Source organism: Globicephala melas, chromosome 4, assembly GCF_963455315.2.
Source record: "Globicephala melas chromosome 4, mGloMel1.2, whole genome shotgun sequence".
Taxonomy (NCBI): Eukaryota; Metazoa; Chordata; class Mammalia; order Artiodactyla; family Delphinidae; genus Globicephala; species Globicephala melas.
The window spans coordinates 28,802,362-28,822,103 of NC_083317.1; the positions used below are offsets into that span (position 1 = coordinate 28,802,362).

The 19,742-nt window shown below is 36.9% G+C and overlaps 1 protein-coding gene and 1 long non-coding RNA gene across 4 annotated transcripts in view; one reads left to right on the top strand and one right to left on the bottom strand.

Moving 5' to 3' along the window:
• The window catches only part of SAMSN1 (SAM domain, SH3 domain and nuclear localization signals 1), a 132,032-nt gene that overhangs the window by 49,553 nt on the left and 62,737 nt on the right, over positions 1-19,742 (top strand). Inside the window, exons 1-2 of one of the 3 annotated variants that reach the window (XM_060297898.2) lie at positions 1,576-1,650; positions 2,674-2,795. In XM_060297898.2, coding sequence (XP_060153881.1) covers positions 1,647-1,650; positions 2,674-2,795 — 126 coding nt within the window. In that variant the 5' untranslated portion in view covers positions 1,576-1,646. Of the gene's footprint in view, positions 1-1,297; positions 1,651-2,673; positions 2,796-17,242; positions 17,266-19,742 lie in introns of those variants that run through there. The other 2 variants (XM_060297897.2, XM_060297899.2) reach the window with 2 other exon arrangements.
• The window catches only part of LOC115864251 (uncharacterized), a 188,235-nt gene that overhangs the window by 10,938 nt on the left and 157,555 nt on the right, over positions 1-19,742 (bottom strand). Inside the window, exon 4 of the long non-coding RNA XR_011377413.1 lies at positions 6,332-6,388. This is a non-coding gene — a long non-coding RNA (uncharacterized lncRNA). The remainder of the gene's footprint in view (positions 1-6,331; positions 6,389-19,742) is intronic.

Consider the following 19,742-nt stretch of genomic DNA (forward strand, 5'->3'; position numbering starts at 1 on the left):
TTTTTGGGGGTTTTTTTTGCCAAGTTATTTGTGAAACAAGTATCCTTACACTGTTCCTGAATTTCATCCATGACATTCCCTTTCCCCTTTCCTTCAGAACCAGACTCAGAGGAAGAGTGAGAGAAAGCTATGGGTAAAGCTCAACAAGAAAATAAGGGTCAACATTGTCCACTGTTCCCATTCCTTGGCCATAGAAAACAGTATGATTCAGTTTTGATGTGAGTGCAGCTAATTGGCAGATCGTGACATGCAACTTTGATTTTCATTTATTTACAAGAATGAGCTATTAATCATAATCTTTTGTTTATACCAGCTAAGCATTTGAACTTAAATAGATTCGACCATATGGCACAATTTACTTAGGGTAATATATGTTTCTATTTTCTATAAATGTTTTATATACTAACAGAAATTTCATCAGACCCTACACTACATGCAAATATAGGTCTCACTAATCAACTTTATAGGACCAAAGATTGTACCTTTTCCTTTTGTTTTCTCAGTCTTGTTCTTACTTTTCCAAAATATTTCACCATGAGACATACCACATGCATAAATCTCTTTGCAGATTGATACTAAAATAGAGAATTTTAGGATACCAAAAGAATTTCCAAAAATCTCTACTGAGATTTCATTCTTTTAAGTAAGGCAAAGATTTGATGTGCTTCTTTATGATACTCTCTTATACACATGACCTCAAAAATTAAAAATATTTAAGAATAGAAACATACCATATCATGCTTATAACATGTGGAGAATTTTTTTTAATTTGTATTTTTTCTACAGTGTCTTTCAGTACACTATTTGCGTGTGGCTTCCAGTCATTCCAGTCAAACTGGCTTTAATCATTATATATGCCTTCAAAAAATTTTAGGTAAATCTGTTTTTACAAAACCAGTCACTTAATATATCAAAGATTTACCTTTTAAAGAAATGCTATTGTAGGGCTTCCCTGGTGGTGCAGTGGTTGAGTCCGCCTGCCGATGCAGGGGACACGGGTTTGTGCCCCGGTCTGGGAAGATCCCACATGCCGCGGAGCGGCTGGGCCCGTGAGCCATGGCCGCTGAGCCTGCGCGTCCGGAGCCTGTGCTCCGCAACGGGAGAGGCCACGGCAGTTAGAGGCCCGCGTACAGCAAAAAAAAAAGAAATGCTATTGTAAAACTATTTTGTAAAATTATATGACTTCCTGGTTTAGCCTGTGATGTTCATTCATTTCTATTATATAAAGGGAATTATAATAGTCATAATTTCTACATGTGAAAAATTATCAGACCTCTTATTTTTCTTTACCATTCAGAAGATGAAGATGAAACATTGATTTCCTGTATGAAATTAGCCAAATCCCAAGAAAAGAGAGTTAATAATGTTAGTACAAGGAGGAAGGAAGAAATGGAGATTAGATTGGATTCTATTTCTGCATCACTGGTTAGACCCAGTACTTCAACTGGATGCAGCTTGGCCAAAATATTATCCCACAGTGGAGGTGAAGCTCAGATGTGGAAAAGCTGGAAGCCTTTCCCAGAAAACCCGCTGTGGACATATGTTGATTTCCAAATTGACCGGGTTGGACCCTGGGACAACTGTTTCCACTGCACTCACCACCCACATCTCAAGTCTTCTTGTACAGATATGGATCTCCCACACTCATGGGTAAGTTTGTAAACTACGGAAATGTATCATCTTATCTGGTTGTTTGTACTAGCTGGAAAGAAACAGATAACAAACGTACTATTCAGTCAAATTTATGAGTCTCTGGAAAGTTACCAGAGCTAGAGCTGTCTTTCCAAAAAGCAATGCAGCTCTTGTGACTTCTGCTATCATGTTACTATTAGACATGTTCCTTGTGTTTGAATAAACTACTGCATAATATTTTCCAGGGATTTCTTTTTAACTAAGGGAAGACAATGGATGTTGATTCAGATCAAGAAGATGTGCGTTGAATTATCTAAATTATTGCTGTTGTCTTGCAGTTTCACTGACAAATAATAGCTAATTTAAATGAGCATTTTCTTTGTGCATGCTATTCTTCTAAACACTTCACATGTATCATTTCATTTAAATTTCACAACAACCCTATAATGTAGGAAGTGTTATTCTACTATTAATTCCTTCCTATTTTACAATTGAGAAAAATGAGGTACAAAAAAGTAACAGGTACAACGTCACAGATCTAATAAGAAATGGAGCCAAGATCTAGAAACTAGACTAGGGATCCTGATTTAAGCTAATACATTATAGTGTTTTCCATATACTAAGCTAGGTCATAAGGCTATATGGTGCAAGAGAAAGAGTATGGATTTGGAGTTAGACAAGTCTGGGCTTGAATCCAACCTCTGCTATTTGTTTAGCTTGGGCAAATTATTGAACTTTTTAGTTTCAATTTTCTCAATAGTAAAATGGAAATAGTAATATTAAACTCATGAGGTAATTGACAAACTAAAATTAAATAACACAAATATTCTAAGATTTAAAAGTGTCTAATTTTTTTCAACTTGAACATAAGTTACTTATCTGCCTGGTATATTATTGTTTCCTTTAAAAACATTACCCTATCCCTTCAGACTCAGATCAAATGCTTTGTCCTCTAGAAAGCCTTCCTGGGTCATGCCAGACAGGAAGTTCCTTCCTTTGAACTTCTAGATCACTTAAGGGCATTATTCTTTCATTGTATAGGCATCAAATATATATTGGTGTCGCTGTGTGCCAGTACAATATTAGACTGGGGACGCAGAGCTAAACAATACATGCACTGCTCCTGTCTTCATGGAGCTTACCACACTCCGCACTGTAGTGAGGTGAGTTGGACGTTAGTTTATTTGCTATAAGTAATTCATCTTTGTATCCACCATAGTCTCTAGAATATTATAGGCACTCAATAAATATTTGAGTAAAATTTGCTGACTAAATGAATGGAGTTTTAGAAACCAATGGACTTTGTTACCATAGATCTAGATAAAACTTTTCTTCTCATTCTTCTAACTGTCCCTATATTAATGCAATCGTACATAAACTCAGTTATTATGTGTGTGTGAGTGTTTGTGAATGCGTGTATTGATTTTGGTATATATACATAGTAATGTTTTTCTTTTTTATTTAGGTAGTTTTGCCTATTTTAGTACATAGCTAAATGATTAAGTAAGGAGTTTTTATCTGCAGAAGGTCAAACATATCTGCAGAGTGCTCAGAATTTCAGATGATAGTGTTCAGCATTTGTGAACAGGAAAACCTCAGTGGATTTGGAGAGAAGGTTCAAGAACATGTTAGAGTTAAATTGGTTTGGTAAACTTAATGAGACTCCTTGCACTCAGGGATTTGAGACATAGAGTGAAAGAAGTTGGATGAGTGCAAATTATTATTTTTATATTCTACACATATATGCTATAATAATAGCAAGTAAAAAATCTAGTTTCATTTTAGCATAGCTGGTATTTTTTTTCTGTAGTAATTACAAGGCTATTATTTGGGTTATACTTTAACTGTCATTCTAGGCAAGATACAGAAGGCAGATAGTGTTGAGGGAAAAGTCTTCTCAAATGAGTGTTACTTACTATCAATGACAGATAGTCAGCAGTGACATTTTTGCAATTTTATAGGGTAAAAGTGTGACCAGATTTTTTTCTAAATGTACCTACATATACAGATACATTGGAGCTGGGCCTAAACCCCACATTTTTGGGGAAATAAAACCAATCCACGAATTAGTTTCTCGATGTCAGAAATTTCAGCAATAGTGGATTGCAGTGTTTTTGATCCCATCATTAAATCAGAGTTTTGAGGTGGCCTGAAGGTGACTTGTCTTCCAGACAGTCCTTATTCACCCAGGTACACCTCCCTGCTAGCCCACTTCAGGCTCACACTCTCAAAGCTTGTTCTTATAGAGCTGGGTGTAATGCCAACGCTGACATCACTAGCAAAGTGAGATTGGGCAAACTCCTTACCCTCTTTAATGCGCAAATTCCAATTCTGTATTGGTTTCAGACCCTACTCATCTCTTTTCCTCCAAGTGATTCTTTGCATACTGAAAATACCCATTTGTAAAACAAGGTTATCGAGGTCTGCTGTGCAAAGGCTGTTGGGAAGATTAAATGAAATCACGTCAGGACTCAGTTGATAGTAGGTAATATTTATACCTAAATCAAAGGGTCAAGAGGCTTGAACTGGGCTTGGAAAGGAGCAACATTTTACTCAGTTGAGATACCATAAACAAATTGAATCCAGACAGGGAAATGTATTATTTGTGAAGGACTCTTCACAGAAGTCAACAAGGGGAGAATGAGACACACATAGATGTTTAACATGCAGTTTAGTTGTGTATAAGGTCTATGGGATCTGAGGAGTGGGGAGAGATATGTGATTACAGACTTGATATAAATTGAGAAAGGCAAAAGATGAGATTTATGAAAGTGTAAATTCCACAAGAGAGATGTGAAAGGAAAAACTACTTAGGGTTGTCGATCTTTTCTAACATCCAAAATGAGTGGTGTTGAGAATTTCAGATGCATCTTAAGAAAGGTAATAGTGGAGGTAACCAAAAATAATATTTGTAACCAAGTGTTTACAATCAACTTACAAGGAGAGTGATTGAAGGGCATTTATGAAATCCTGCGTGCTGAGAATTTGAAACATCATAACAAAAAAGAAGAAAGTGAGCCACAGACTTAGTTGGGAATAAGGGCAAGAAAGAATAAATTTGTGTGTTGCAAAGGAGATGCAGTCTTCCTTTAAGGTAATATTAAAAGAGTAGCTAATATATTTTTCAAAATCTCGGATACTTTTTTCAGATTTATAAGAAGAATAAATAGTTTATCAGATTAAGAAATGGAAGTAATCTTGACATGAAAAAGGGGAATAAATATCCCTTTTTCCCTTCAAATGTCTAAAATGTTCCAGAATCTATTTTATAAAAATAGTGTGATATATTTAAAAATGATAGTAACAAAATCTCTTTCAGAAAGAAGGAAAGTCAAAGGCCTGAAAGAACAAAACAGAGACCCATGTACAGAAGAATTCAAATGCAGCATAGATAGAAAAATTATAATAATGAGAAACCAAATTACATAAAAGTCAAAGAAAAATGAGTGAAGTTTATATACCAAATCTCAAGGTGAGAAAATAAACAAAGCTCTACTTAAAGCATCTTAAAATGCCTAAGAAGAGGATGATAAGAGTGGAGCTGAAAGGTCTTATTGGAGTATTATGTGAACCCATCAAAATTGCACCAAAAGAGAAAGTGTGGAGAATGGAAGATTTTTTTACAGAACTGTTTCAGTGAGAGGAACAGGATGTGTGCTAAAGTTAACCAAGAAATAAAGGAACAAAGATTTTACAGTTAACCTTTCCATTCAAATGGGAGTAGTGGATGTTCTAATTATTGACATAGAAAAATGTTCTTGGGTCCTACAGCCCCACTGCTAAGTGGTTTCAGAGTTTTAATACTGTCCCCCCAAAACTACTGATCTATGGGAGAGAGGTGACAAAACCAGGATAAGCTCTTTGTGCCTATCTTCTACTTTGTCTTTCTATTCTCAACCTTGGCAATCTCTCCCAGTATCTCTGACCCTAGTCTAGTCTACTTCCTTCAATCAACATGACATGTCATTACCAGATTAATTTACTTGACTAATCTACTTGATAAATGCTACCTGAATAATGATTCTGAAGCTCAGAATCATTAGTGTTACTAGTGCTACCACTCCCCTTACAAACTTTTAAGCATCTCCCCAACATCGACAGGTTCAAAAGCAAACTCATTCACCTGTTCTGCCTTCTAACTAGATTCTCACCAGTCTCTTTCACACACACACTCTGCTGTAAGCACAGTGATACCATCCTTTTGCCAAACACAATGATTTGTTTCCCATCTTCATAGCTTTGTTTATACTGTTTTCTCATTTAGAACTTCCTTTCTTCTCTACCTGTTTGATGAATAGTATGGAAGGTTAAAAATACATATGGATGAGTAAGTATTCATGTGGTACACTTTGAAGAAAAAAATGTGTGAAAAGGAATGAGGATGAGAGGACCAGTAAAAAGAGAGTAAGGAGGCACATGGTTTAGAAAAAATGCAAAATTAATTTCATAGGCTCTATTATCATTTTCTTTGTACATTAGTGATGTTAGATTCCTGACAAAAGTCTCTGTGTCCCACTGATGGGCATATTTTTACTGGCCCAGTGAATAACACATACCAAGAAGACTGTTCCCACATCCACGCAGAGGAAGACAGGCTATGAACCACCAATGCCTGATTCCTCATAGTTTAATGCCCTTGTATGCAACTCTAACAGCAAAAGCTATTTGTTAGAACAGCTTTAAACTTGTATCTGCTTACCTTGGAATTACGGCGGTATGAAAAGAGAACAGGTTTTAATGAATGGATCTGGACAACCTGTGAAAAGGAAGGCAGAGTAAATAATAATCTGGACTGAGAAATGCAGAAGGAAAAATAGGAAAATGTGATAGAAAAATACCAAAAGATATTTATACTTATTACAATCTGCACGGAAATTAATTAACTTGAGAATCAAGATTCTAAAAATAATTTAAGGTCCTAAATGAACAAGAACAAATAATTAATTATGAGTATTTTACATGACAAATTTTTAATTATAGCCAATAATATTTGATGGAAGGAAAATTAACATTTACCCAAGAGAAGAATTTGAAAAATGGGAGATGCTGCAACAGCTTATTCATTCATTCATTTATTCATTCATCCATTTATTCACTCATTAGCAAACTCATGTCAAGTGCCTCCTAAGCCTCTTAGGCTATGAATATGTATGTGGGAGGAAGAATCTACCGTTTCATATTTATAATGAGAGTTTATGGGGTCTTATGAAAAAAGGTAAAAAGGAAAAACAAATAATCACAATCCTCAATATAAAAATTCACTAAGATGGGAAACATATTGTGATACTTGTATATAAAATAATCCTGGAGAAGATCTGGCCAGATGTGCAAACACATTTACATTAAAAAAGAGAAGTTGGGCTTCCCTGGTGGCGCAGGGGTTAAGAATCTGCCTGTCAGTGCAGGGGACATGGGTTTGAGCCCTGGTCCAGGAAGATCCCACATGCCACAGAGCAACTAAGCCCATTCACCACAACTACTGAGCCCGCGCCTAGAGCCCGTGCTCCGCAACAAAGAGTAGCCCCCACTCACTGCAACCAGAGAAAGCCCACGCACAGCAACAAAAACCCAACACAGCCAAAAATAAATAAAATAAATTAATTTTAAAAAATTAAAAATTTAAAAAAATAAAAAAAGAAGTTATGGAAGAAACATTTAAATTATGAGACCTTATAATAATGCAAGATATCAGATTTATGGAAATTATTTAGGTTGAGTTTGAGGAGAGTAATTTGGAATGTTTATGAAATGTTTAAACATATTTTTCTAATAAAATCTTGTATAATAAATATAAAGATAAAATGAGAAAATGTAATTGCTCTGTAAGTGTGAAGTCTTATTCTAGAAGTCCAGGATAACTAGAGATATTTTTAAATTAGACTTTTGAAGCAGGACAATGTAGAATGCAAACGAATCAAATTATTTGGGCTAATGTTTGGCTTTTCCCAGTTACACAAACCTCATGAATATAAGTGAAAATAACAGACCCGTGGTCTAGTTCTAGAACTATTATAGAAACCAAGAATCCCTCTTTTTCATGAATTGCCCTAAGAGTTTTGTCCCACTTCTCTCTTTGTTTTGTTGTTGTTGTTTCTCTGTGCTTATTTACGCAAGTGCATCAAATTAAGGAGAAAGTTGAATTGGTACTCCCCAAAATAAACTCTTTCTAAAGTCTTCATAAAATATTTGTAATTTAGAATAGCTCTTGTGATAATGATATAGGACCCATGATAATCAATTATAACTACATTTTGGCTTCTACAAGAAAGTTGAAATTTGCTTCTTTGGATTCTCAGATAGACAAAGGAGGACAACGAATGTCAATCTGAAGGGGACCCAGTTATGCTCATTGAACATGGGAGACCTCAAGTGCCTCCTTACTGAGAACCTAACTCTTTTGCGCGGTTCAGAAGAATGAAGCAAATCACTAATACTGGACATTGGCCTTTGGGAAGAGAGAGGCCTAAATGTTAGAACATTTTATATAATGAGCCTTGGAGAATGCCCCAAGTATTGGTAGAATTTCTTCTGTGGCAGAGAAGCAAGCTCAAAATTCAAATATTGCTAAGCAAGCTAAAGACAAAGTCATATTTTGAGTGTGCAGCATAGTGTGTCAGAAGCCATGTTACACATCAAAGGAGCACAGGTTGGAGCCAGGAGAGCCAGTTGTGAGCTCAACTCTGTCACTTACTGGGATCTCTCTGGGTCAGGATGCTTAATCTCCATGGCCTGCTACCTCCTCATCTTTAGAAAGAGGGAGAGCTATCAATGATATTTAAGACTCCTTTTTATCTTCAGTATTTGGGCTATGAGGGTACACCAAGGAAGATAAGGCCTATGTGCAGAAAGAGATTAGTACATAAAGATTTTCTTTCAGCTTTTTCAAAGCAGCTCTCTTCTCACTTTTCAGGTGCCCATTGTTGACCTGGTTTCTTTCTATTTTTTTTTTTTTTTTTACATAAGCTATTTTAGGTTTGGATTTTTATTTTTTATTCTTTTTCCTGACCAACTACATTTCCTCTGTCCTGGCTACTTCCTCATGTTCTGAACCAGCAACTATGTATGTGAATACAGACTTCACCTGGGATACAGCCAGGTTCTCCTGACCATGAAAACTTCTTCATGAACCAAAATGTCTGTATTTCCATTCTCAGGAACTAAGAAGGTTTCTGCCACTCAAGAAGAACTATTTTTTTAAATCCTTTTGAATGCCATCTCAGAGGACAAAACCTTGTTTTGACAAATGGGCGGGTGAAGTTTAAATAGAATTGTAGAGGGTGGCAGAAGAGCAGGGGCCATGCAGTGTGAAGAGTGCTGGGCTGGAGTGAAACATCCTCTTCTGCCACCATCACCCATCTCTCTCTCTTGCTCCCTCTCTCTCTCTCTCTCTCTCTCTCTCTCTCTCTCTCTCACACACACACACACACACACACACACACACACTAGGTGGCACCTTTGAGATCTTGTCCTGATCATGCAGACATGTCAATACAATGACGATCATAATCTCCATTGAGTTAGCAGTTGACTATATTTCAGGTGCTTTTATATATGCTATCTTTGTGTTATGATTCAGTTAGGTGGTATTATTATTCCCATTTTAATGGTAAAAGAGATTAAATAATTTATGTAATGTAACAGTAGGTTGCAGGACTAGATTTTAAACCCAAATCAGTAAGAGTCCAACGTTTTCCTGCAAAGAGCATGACTTCGTAACTTTCGAGATTAGGCTAGTAATGTATCTATACTTTCTCATCTGTGAAAAATGAAGACGTTAGTTCCCAACTTTCAGTATAAAATGAAATGATGCATTTGAAAGTGCCAATTCAAGATAGGGGCTTAATCACTTAATAAATAGAGTCCCTGCCTTTGAGATGCAGTATAACTTTTCCCACATTTCATTTTATACTGGCGCTGTGAACTAGGCAAAACATCACTGCCATCTTACAGATGGAGAAATTGAGGCGCATGAAGGTTAAGTGAATTACCTGAGGTCCCACAGCAGATGATGGCAGAGGTGGTACTGAACATAAACCTCCTAACTCCCAGTCCAGACCTTTCCTATCACAAAGTTATCTTTAACTAGTTCAGCAGAAAGAAAAATAAACATGGTGGCAAAGAGGAGCTGTACATGGTGGAAACTAAGAGTAGTGGAGCCGAAGAAGCCTAGACTTGAACTGTAGCCTCACTGCTTACTGTCTGTGTGATTCCTAAGTTACTTGAATTCTTTGAGTTTCAGTTTCTTATCTATATAGGCATAATGAAGATTTCGTTGTGGAGTTCTTGTAAAAATTGGATGCAAAATGTTTAACTATACCTGACACACAGTTGGAACGTAACGAAGAAGAGCTACTATTTCTAGTGATGATTAGTACTATTTAATTACAAGTTTTAATTATGTGTTTATAATTATTTACCTTTCATGCAGTGAAAAACAGCATTATGTCTACGATATGTCAGGTATTTCTCTGGGCTGTGGGACCACAAAGATGCCACACCTGATGTCAGAGTCTCACCATCAATAATTCTCAGCAATTTTGTATCATATGAGATAATGTTGTAGTAAATGTACATTTACTAATTTTCACTAATTTTTAAAATGTATAAGTATAGTTTGCCCAATTTTCTCCCTATAGATAAGAAAGCCAGAACTGCCTAGTTTGGGTAGGGTGAGACCCCGCTTATAGCTTCTCGGAGGTGCCCTGGTGACCCCACGCTTGTGAATCTCTGAGACATGCAGACAAAAAGAAGGTGGGGTTCAGAGTACACGTACTGGGCTCCCCATTGCCCTTTTCTGACTTTCCAAATTATCACTGTATCAGCAGTGTCTTACATATGTAAAACAATTTTAGCTTTTTAAAACTCCTTTCGTATATTTTGTCATAGCCATATCACATATGCAGGTCATGGCATTTTATTTTAGAGTCAGAAGATAACTCTCAGGCATAACACACCTTTTTCATAAGAGAATGAAAAATGAAGGAAAGAAATTCATGTCCCCTTGCCTTCCTATGAAATGGTAAAGCAACTGGTTGAATTCACCCTTAAAGCCCTTATGAATGTTCAGTGTAAGATCTTTATGCATCTCATGGTTCCCAGCTGTTAAACACAACCACACTGATGAATAATTAGATTAGAAATATGGCCTTTTTGCAGTTCACCTCAAGCCCAACCCAAACTGAAGCCCACATCTCACCCACTGAAAAGGATTTTTAGCCAGGGTGCAAAATGGATTAAAGTCAGGAACTCATTTATTTATTCACTCAACAATTTGTTTTGAAGTATTTGCATTGTTCCAGGTGAGGAAGATACAATGTTGAGCAGAACAAACACTGCCAGCCTCATAGTCCAATCAGAAACAAAAATAGAAATAACCACACAAATAAAAATGAAATGGTAACTTTGATGAGAGCTATGAGAGCCACATGGCTCTATGGAAGCCTATATAGGTAGATTTGATCCAGCTGAGGAGTCAGGATACACTTTCGGGGTGATGATGATTGAGCTCAAATCTGATGTAAAAAGCAGGAGTTAACTAGCCAAAAGGAGGGAGGATGAGAGTCAGCATGGCGGGGAGAGAGAGCAAGAAGTTGTGGCACAGGTAAGTACAGATGCGGTACAAGAAAAGCAAGGAGATGAGGCACAAGGGAGGATCAGACCACTTACGGCCTCATAGGTTATGCTAAATTTTGTTGTTCATCTCCTAAAACAAGGGGGAGCTATGCAAGAAGTGTTTTAAGCTAATGGCTTGTGTTTTTTGTTTGTTTGTTTCTTGTTTAGATGCTTAAGTTTTTATTTTGAGAACAGTGCTTTCCATACAGTGATGAAAACAGATTGGAAGAGAAAAATAGATGCAAGATGATGGTGACTTGAACGGTAGTGGTAGAAAAAGAAGAGACGAACCGTTCTCAGGCTCGTAGACTTAGGTCCCCAGTATACACATTTCTCCAAAGGAAAGAAATGTCAGTTTTGAAAGCCATCTTTGGTCATGCAAACCAAAAAGCCCCTTTCACTTTAGGACATATGGTCACAGATGACGACGGAGAAGTGATACAGTGACATGACTGTACGTTCCAAATCTGTCCTTTCATTTTTAAAACTTAGAAGCTCATAGCCACCACAATGGCTTAACGGAATCATTACCAATGGATAAGGAAATTTCATCCATTTGCCCCCTCTGACTCCACTTGGACATAGGCCATGGTTTCTACAAAGAGTGGCTTGGAGCCATGCAAGGTTTCAAGGGAAATTGGCCTTTCAGAAGGGCATAGGAATAGATAATGCATATTGCCACCATAAAAATCTCTAATGAATATTAAGGGTGGCTTTCATTTGTGGTGATTGAAATGAACCCATAAATTCTCTCTCTAGGGTGTGGGAATTTTTTTCCTCCCTGTGGAGAGATTTAATGGATTTGTGGCATTCTGGATGATTTGGCAAGAAATCAGAGGTACCTACGCAGTCACCCACAAAGGGAACTTAGTTTCTTGCATGGGATAGTCACCACCACAAAACATTTTCTGTAAGAACCCAGAATGATTGATGCAACCCACCGTAAGTCATGACAAGGTGTCAATTGAAAAACTAGAAAAAGAAGTGGTTAAAGACACCACAGCAGCTTTGAAAACAAATTTGACTTTTAGAGAAGGGTTATTTCCTTTTGGAAAAAAGTTAGACCTGCCACCTGCAAGAAATTTAGATCAGTTGTTTGTGGCGAGGGCCATCATATTTTGAGGCCACTGAGACCTCCTACTGCTCTCTGTATGGAGTAGATTAAACTGTTCCCACACAGTGATAAATATATCACAAAGAGCCATAACAGGAATACAGTAAGTTGTAGCAGTTAATGGTACAATTTCCAGTTAAAACAATATTCTTAGGGTTTCGTTCGCCAGTCCCCATTTTATGTGTGCTATTTTTTGATAAGTTAATTTTTCAACATTTGCAGAATCAATATCTTTCAAAGCTTTATAAAGAGTGAAAAGAATTAGAGGAAAGAGTTCTGGGGATCTTTGCAAGCTGTGTGGGCCTGGGTTAGCAGAACACACTCTGAAAAGTGCAAAAATAATCTGTGAAAACAGCAGATAAAGATTCGTATTAAAAATATCATCAGCTCTAAATTTTCTGTACACATGGAAAGAAAATGGGGAAATAACCCAAAGCAGCAGTTACCCAAAGAGCATTCAGATTTTACGATGGAAAGTGGCAGAGAATCTCTATTCAGAGCAAATAACTTTTTAATGCTCTTTAATGCTAGACTTTCAATTATTGAAGTAAAAAGGTAACTTTATTCTGTTGGAGGAGTGTATTCCTTTGTGGAATGAATCTATGATCCTACTTTTTTATCCCATGAGTTAAGGCATTATGAAAGAAATTAACCCAAATGTCCTGCATTCTATTTATATGAAGGATTTATGACTGTAATTTAAGATACCAGATTCCTTTCTGACATGGGATAACAAAGCTTGGTTCAGTGGGGAAATTTTTCTGAGCGTAGACTGGCTTCTCGATTAGGATTCCCTCGGATGGGAAACTTCTTCGTTGGTGAAGATTCTGAGGTGGAGGATAAGCCAGATGGTATAGGTTGCGATTTCTTCAGCTCTAAGACAAATAGGTAAGACTAGGTAACCACTAAGATCTCGTCCAGGATAAATATTCATGAATCAACTTTGTGAAGGAATAAATAGCAGTTGTGAATTATATTAAGCCATCATCTAGGGAATAGGACCTGATTCCCATGAAAATATTCCCAAACTCAGAGCCTTATATTTTAATATGTAAAATGGTGAACACCTTTTAATTTATTTTTATCCAGTTTTAAAATAAATAGGCAGGAGGAAATGTGTACTGCCCTTCTAACTTGATGTCTTGCCATTGCATGCTTACTAGAACTCAATGCTGCTTGGATGTGAAGACTTGATATACTTCTATTTAGGAGTGGGACTTAGGGAACTCATTCTAGATGAGAATTAGAGGGTTTGGAAGCCTGAAGATTTGAAGGAGAGAAAAGACATTGAAAGAAAGAATCACAGTATGTCTGATGATTCCAAATAAAACAATCTGCCTTAAAATCTGGCTAGAGTATTATGTTTTAAAACTATTTCTCTGTGTGTGGTTTCATGAACCAACCACATCGGAATCACCTACGGTATTTGTTACCAAGGTCTGCCCACTCCAGATTACTGAATCAGAATTTCTAGGATGAACATTCTTTGACAAACTCTTCAGATGATATTTTTATGTTCACCAAAGTTTGAGAATCATCTCTGCATAGAAGAAAAGAATTCCCTGATTTTTCAATTTCACCTTCACCAATCCAGGAAGTCTTTTTGAGAAGCTCTCATATGTATATCACTTTCAGAAGTTATTTAATCTCATAAACACGACAATCCCAAAAAGTAGATAATTCAATTTTCCAAATGAGGTAATAGGCCTCGGAAGGTTGAGGAAGTTGCCCAAGCCCTGTTACAGGGCCAAGCTGGGATTTTAAAGTCTTCCAAGTCCCATACCTATAAGATAGTCAAGTCACTTTAGGGATCTCACACTGAGAACACAACAAAGGAATGCACTGGGCAGCCGTTGGGAATTCTCAGTGCTAAAGACTCCTGTGATCAGCCTATATGGAAGTGTACAGAGCCCTTAGTGGGTGCCACTGATATTTCCCCAGAAATAGTTTTGTGCTTTCCAAACTGATTTGGTTGAAACTCCTATCAGAGAGTGTTTGGGACTTTTGGTAAATCACAGAGTAGAAAAACCCCTGGACAGAGGGTATAACAAATGACCAGGCCAATTATGTATCTTCCAGGTTTTACAAAATGCTTTTGAATATAAATAGCTCTTATGATAATACTTATTTTTTTAAGTCACTTTCTAAATAGAATGTGATTTTCTTAACTGGGTCATTGTTGTTTTCTTTTGAGCTTAATATCCAAGCTGGGTAAAAACCATTCACCTTACTCATTGGTGAAACTTTCCCCAATTTATGGGTGACTTTCATTTTTTATGCTCCCATTTCTCAACTGTCTCTTCTGCCAACTCCTTAATACAGATGTTTTAGTGGATTGCCTTCCTATTGTTCTAGTGGCATGGAACTCTCTGCCAACATTCCTCTATGACCTAAGGCCCTTAACACAGTGTTCTACCCGATTGCTGAGGAACAAAAATCATTCCCTCTGTCAGAGAGTCAAAGAAAATGTCCAATTTTGCTAATTACAGAGCCCATTTACTTTAGTAAGAGTTTCCAATATCATTTGGTCATGATCATTAAATCCTGAGATGTTTGAACCAAGTTGATAGGTTTGAATGGGATCTTGAGGTGGTATGTGTGTGTGTATGTGTGTGTGTGTGTGTGTGTGTGTGTGTGTGTGTGTTTCTTTGCATCATATAACACTAACATAAGTCAAAAAGAAATATATGAAAAAGGTTTCATTTGATTCACCATAGCCAACCTTCCTCTGCCTTTATCTTTATTCTAAACCAACTTTTAAGTGGCATTATATGGTGGTAGCCATATATAATGCAATATGTATTTTTTCTTAATGTTCCTTTAAATGTCAGAATAGGTTTGGGAAATAAAAATCATTGGTGTGAAATGGTAACAAAGCTGATACTTTTGAAATATTTATGTTAAAAGGCTTTTTGAAATTGAATGCTTAGGTTCTGTAATGTGCTTTTCCTGACAGTCTGTAACCCTTGGATATCCTTATTCACCGCAATTAGTAAATTTGATGCCTGTATTTATTATGCATTAATTCAGTTCAGATGGAAGTGGGAAAGAGTCTTCCTTGAATAAAATACAGCTGAATTTAAATTCAGCCAAAGGAACCACAGCCCAAATGTGGTTACTGCCAAAGAGTTGTCAAGCAACATTCTGGTCTTTGTATCCAGGCAAATTGTTAGAAGAGTGAGCTTATGTCTTTACCAGTAACAGAACTAACTAGAAATTCAGTCTGCGTGTATGGAATTGGAAGTGAATAAACTGTGATATGTCCCTGTTCTTTCCACTGTCTAGATTTCTGCCCTCTCTCCACCCCACTGGCAAATATACATTAGTTTGCCTTTTAAAGCAAAACCTATCAATCTCCAACATTTAGTAAGCCCTAGCATCCACAGAATATTTTTGCATTTTTCGTATGGCTAGCATTGTATTCACCATGATGTTTAGAAGTTTATGCAACACAGTATAAGGGGAAAGCCATTAGACTTTAAAGGAAGAAATCCTGAGTTTAAATTTGGAATCCATGGCATACACAGTCACATTACCGTCTGAGTCCCAGTTGTTTCTTCGGTGTAGCGGGAAAAATATAGCCTTTCTCCCAGACTTATCATTAAGATGGTGAGAGATGTTTTATGTAAAGGTGCTTAGCTCCCTGCCTGGCATATTGATGGTGACCAAGAACCCCAGGAACCAAAGTTAAAAGGAAACAAATACATTTTTAGAAAGTTGTATCTCAAAACCAGGGTGGTAATTATAGATGCAGGTGTAAATGAAGAATTTTGTTGAGTTCATTGACCTACTTTTGAACTTTACTACTGACTCTCAACTTTTCAGTATTGCTCCCAGAGTAAATGTTAACTTTATCAATAGAGGATGAATCGTTGAAATATTTTCAGTACATTTTCCAGGACTTATATATGGTATACAGAAATCAAAATGTGTTTTCTTCTCAGCTTTATGCGTTCTGTGGTGTGTCCCTTTTGTTTTTCTCCCTATCACCTCCGCTCAATTTCAGTTACCTCCTCAGTCCTTTTTCCATTCTTTCAAAGCCTGCATGCTGTCTGGTAAGTATGTGTTTGCTACAACTTCTCCTACTGGGTTGATTTTGAGTTACCCTTCTCTGCCCTCAATTTCCTTCTCTGACTGTTCCTGAAATATACTCCTTTGGGGTCTTAGGAGGAAGTGACAGTGTAGGGAGGCCTTGGAAAAGAACTACAAAATAGAGAGTGAGAAAAGGGACTAGAGCAGAAGAAGGGGAGGTGGCCCATTCTCTAGCTACAAAACCAAGGTTTATATGTACAGCTGACTGCTAAAGAAATGAGTGGGGTTGCTTTTGGCTTGCTGTGTTCTTCCTTAATTTGTTTGTGAGTTTTATTCTACATGAAAGGTTTGGCTGTGTAGTATAGTGAAGTCAGCCCTGAGATCAATTCTTGGCCATTTGTTACCTTTCTGACTTTAGGTGAGGTAGCTGTTTTGTGCCTCAGTTTCTTCTTTGTAAAATAGGAGATAATAACACTTTATACGTTGTTAAGAGGATTGAGATGTAATGCTCTACAGCAGCGTTATCAATAAATGTTTGTTCATTTTCCTCTTCCAAAACTCTATCTTCTTCTTGTCTCATTGTATACTTTAATAACAAACTAGACTGAATATATGAGTATGCAAAATGTTGGCTTTTAAACTCTAAACTGTATCCATATAACTCTTCTTTCAAGTCAATATTTTCTCTCTTAGATGATCTGATCTGAAATCAATTGCATGGGTTCAGAACTAGTCATCTTCTTTCTAAAGTGCAAATAATATATGCAAAGTGGCAATTTTTAAAATGAAGATAATTTCCAATGCTAGGCAACACAGTAGGAAGTAAAATATGGTGTTTGGAAGAAGGAATGAAAAAAATGAATGAATGCCAGTGGGTATGTATACTTAACTCAGCCTCCCATGTGGACATAGGGTATTTTGGGTTTACTTTTTGTTACCACTCTGAATTGTGCCCGTATTACTTGTTCAGTCTTTTCCTATTTAGGTAGTTCTACCGCTATGGGTGCTGATACATGTGTCAATCACAGAGAGACAAGGCACTCCTCTATCAATATCCATGTTCACAACTGCTGCCAAATATTTTATATCTGTTCTTTCCTGTTTTGCAGGGTAAGAAACTGTCATACAATACCATTTAAGGCCTCCAACCTCTCTAAAATGTCATTTTGTAGGAACAACTAATCGAAAACCCCTGTTGTTTGTGTACCCATGGCTTAATAAGTGGGGAGGAAGGTCACATGACAATAGTTCCGCACTACATTTTCATGACAAATGACAAATGAAGAGGCCAGTGCTGTCCTTAGATCCAGTACTGCCCTTAGCTGTTTCCTTAAATCAACATTCATCTTCTCTCTCAGCCTTAACTTTCCCAAGTGAATTTTATGATTTTACATGTGTCCAAGACATCTGAATATTAACTTGTGTTCACAAGTTTTTCATGTTTATTTAGAGTCTTAATAATCTCACTGATTTTTAAATGTATTGTACTCTGTGCTTCATGTTTTTAAAAACGGAAGTGACATTAAATTGTTTCTTCAATATAATACAATTAGAAACATAATTTACATTTTGGGTTATGTCATATAATTAATATTTTTGTAACATTGTCAGTTATGGTATTCAGTAAATGAGATGAAAGATATATGGAGATGTGTTTTATATTCATTAAATTATTTACTCATATATGCAAGTATGACATGTTGTGTCTCAGGAGGTTGAAAACAGCTAAAGAGTATGTAGCCTTAGAAGTGTAAGTGTCATAGGTTTGAATACCACCTACTTCAATTGGAGAAAAGTCATTTTCTTGCATCAAAGCTGCCAGTTATCACAGTTCATGATATTTCTAGGAAATACCCTTAACAGAAATAACAGCTGTAGTCTAGTTTCCTTAGTATTGATCTTAGTGATAGTGTGTTTCTTAACAAGTTTTTTACGTGTACAGGAATAGACATTTCAAGATGTGGATATAAACCAGATTCTGCAACTAAGATAAAGAGCAAAGGAAACAATTTTGGGAACCTAAATGGCTTGCTACTGGAAAATTAATTTTATTCATTTCTGGGTTCTAAGATTTTTTAACTGAATTTTTAAATCAGTATCAAAATACCAATATCAACATCATTTCAAATGTCCATATTATTGTATTAGTACTGTCAGTCTTCATTGTGACATTTCCATCACTAAATAAAGTGATCTGGTAGGACTGAATTTCAAAGTATGCCCTTTTCTTTATCCAGGTAATGTTATGCAGACAGGAGAGCTCTAATATAATGTTTTGGGCCAAACTGAGAGAAGGAGAAGGGTGATCCTTTTTGTTTGTTTCATAGGTGAGGAGGTACTGAGGAACTATATTGGTCAATAAGCTTCGGAAATGTTGCAGATTCTCTCCATTCCCCATCTCTAATCTGTGCTCCACATTTCAGCCAGAACCCATTCTGTAACACACAAATCTGGTCGCGTTGCTCTCTTGCTTCAGTAGTTTCCAACCCATATAAATTATGATCCCATTACATTCAAATTTACACTATTTAACATGTTGTATCAGTTTCCTAAGGCTACCATGATAAAGTACGCACCCTGGGTAGCTTAAAGCAACAGATATTTATTATCTCACAGTTCTGGAGGATAGAAGTCCAAAATCAAGGTGTTGACAGGGCCATGATGTCTCAGAAGCCTTTACAGAAGGATTTTTCCTTTTTTCTTCCAGCTTCTGGTAGCTCCAGGTTTTCCATGGCTTGTGGCAGCATAACTCCAATTTGTGCTTCCATTTTCACATGGCTATCCTCTCCCTGTGAGTTTCTATGTAGACTTTCCTTTGTGCATGTGTGTGTCCACATTCCCTCTTCTTTTAAGGACACCTGTCATGTTAGATTAAGTGGTCACTTTAATCAAGGATGACCTCAATTGAACTAATTATGTCTGAAACAACCCTATTTCCAAATAAGGTCACATTCTGAAGTACTGGGGGTTAGAACCTCAACATAGCTTTTTGGAGGGATACGATTCAACCCATAACACATGGCCTCCAAATCCTTCATGGTCTGGCCTTAAGCCACCTGCCAGACCCATCATCCGTCTTTCTCCTCATTTCCCACACCCACTTGCTGTGGGGAATTACTCCTCACTCCCAGACCATACCAAACACTCTCATGCCTCTTGCCCTCATATACTCTTCTTGCTGGAATCCCCCTGCATTTCCCCTTGTCTGCCTGGTAAATTCCTATTTGGCTCATTATTACGCCAAGTACTCCTGAGAGTTTTACTTCCTTAGTAAAATTTTTCCTTATTTCTTCAGACAAATTAACAATGTGCCCTCTATGCTTTCCCTGCTCATATACCCTGGGTTGATACA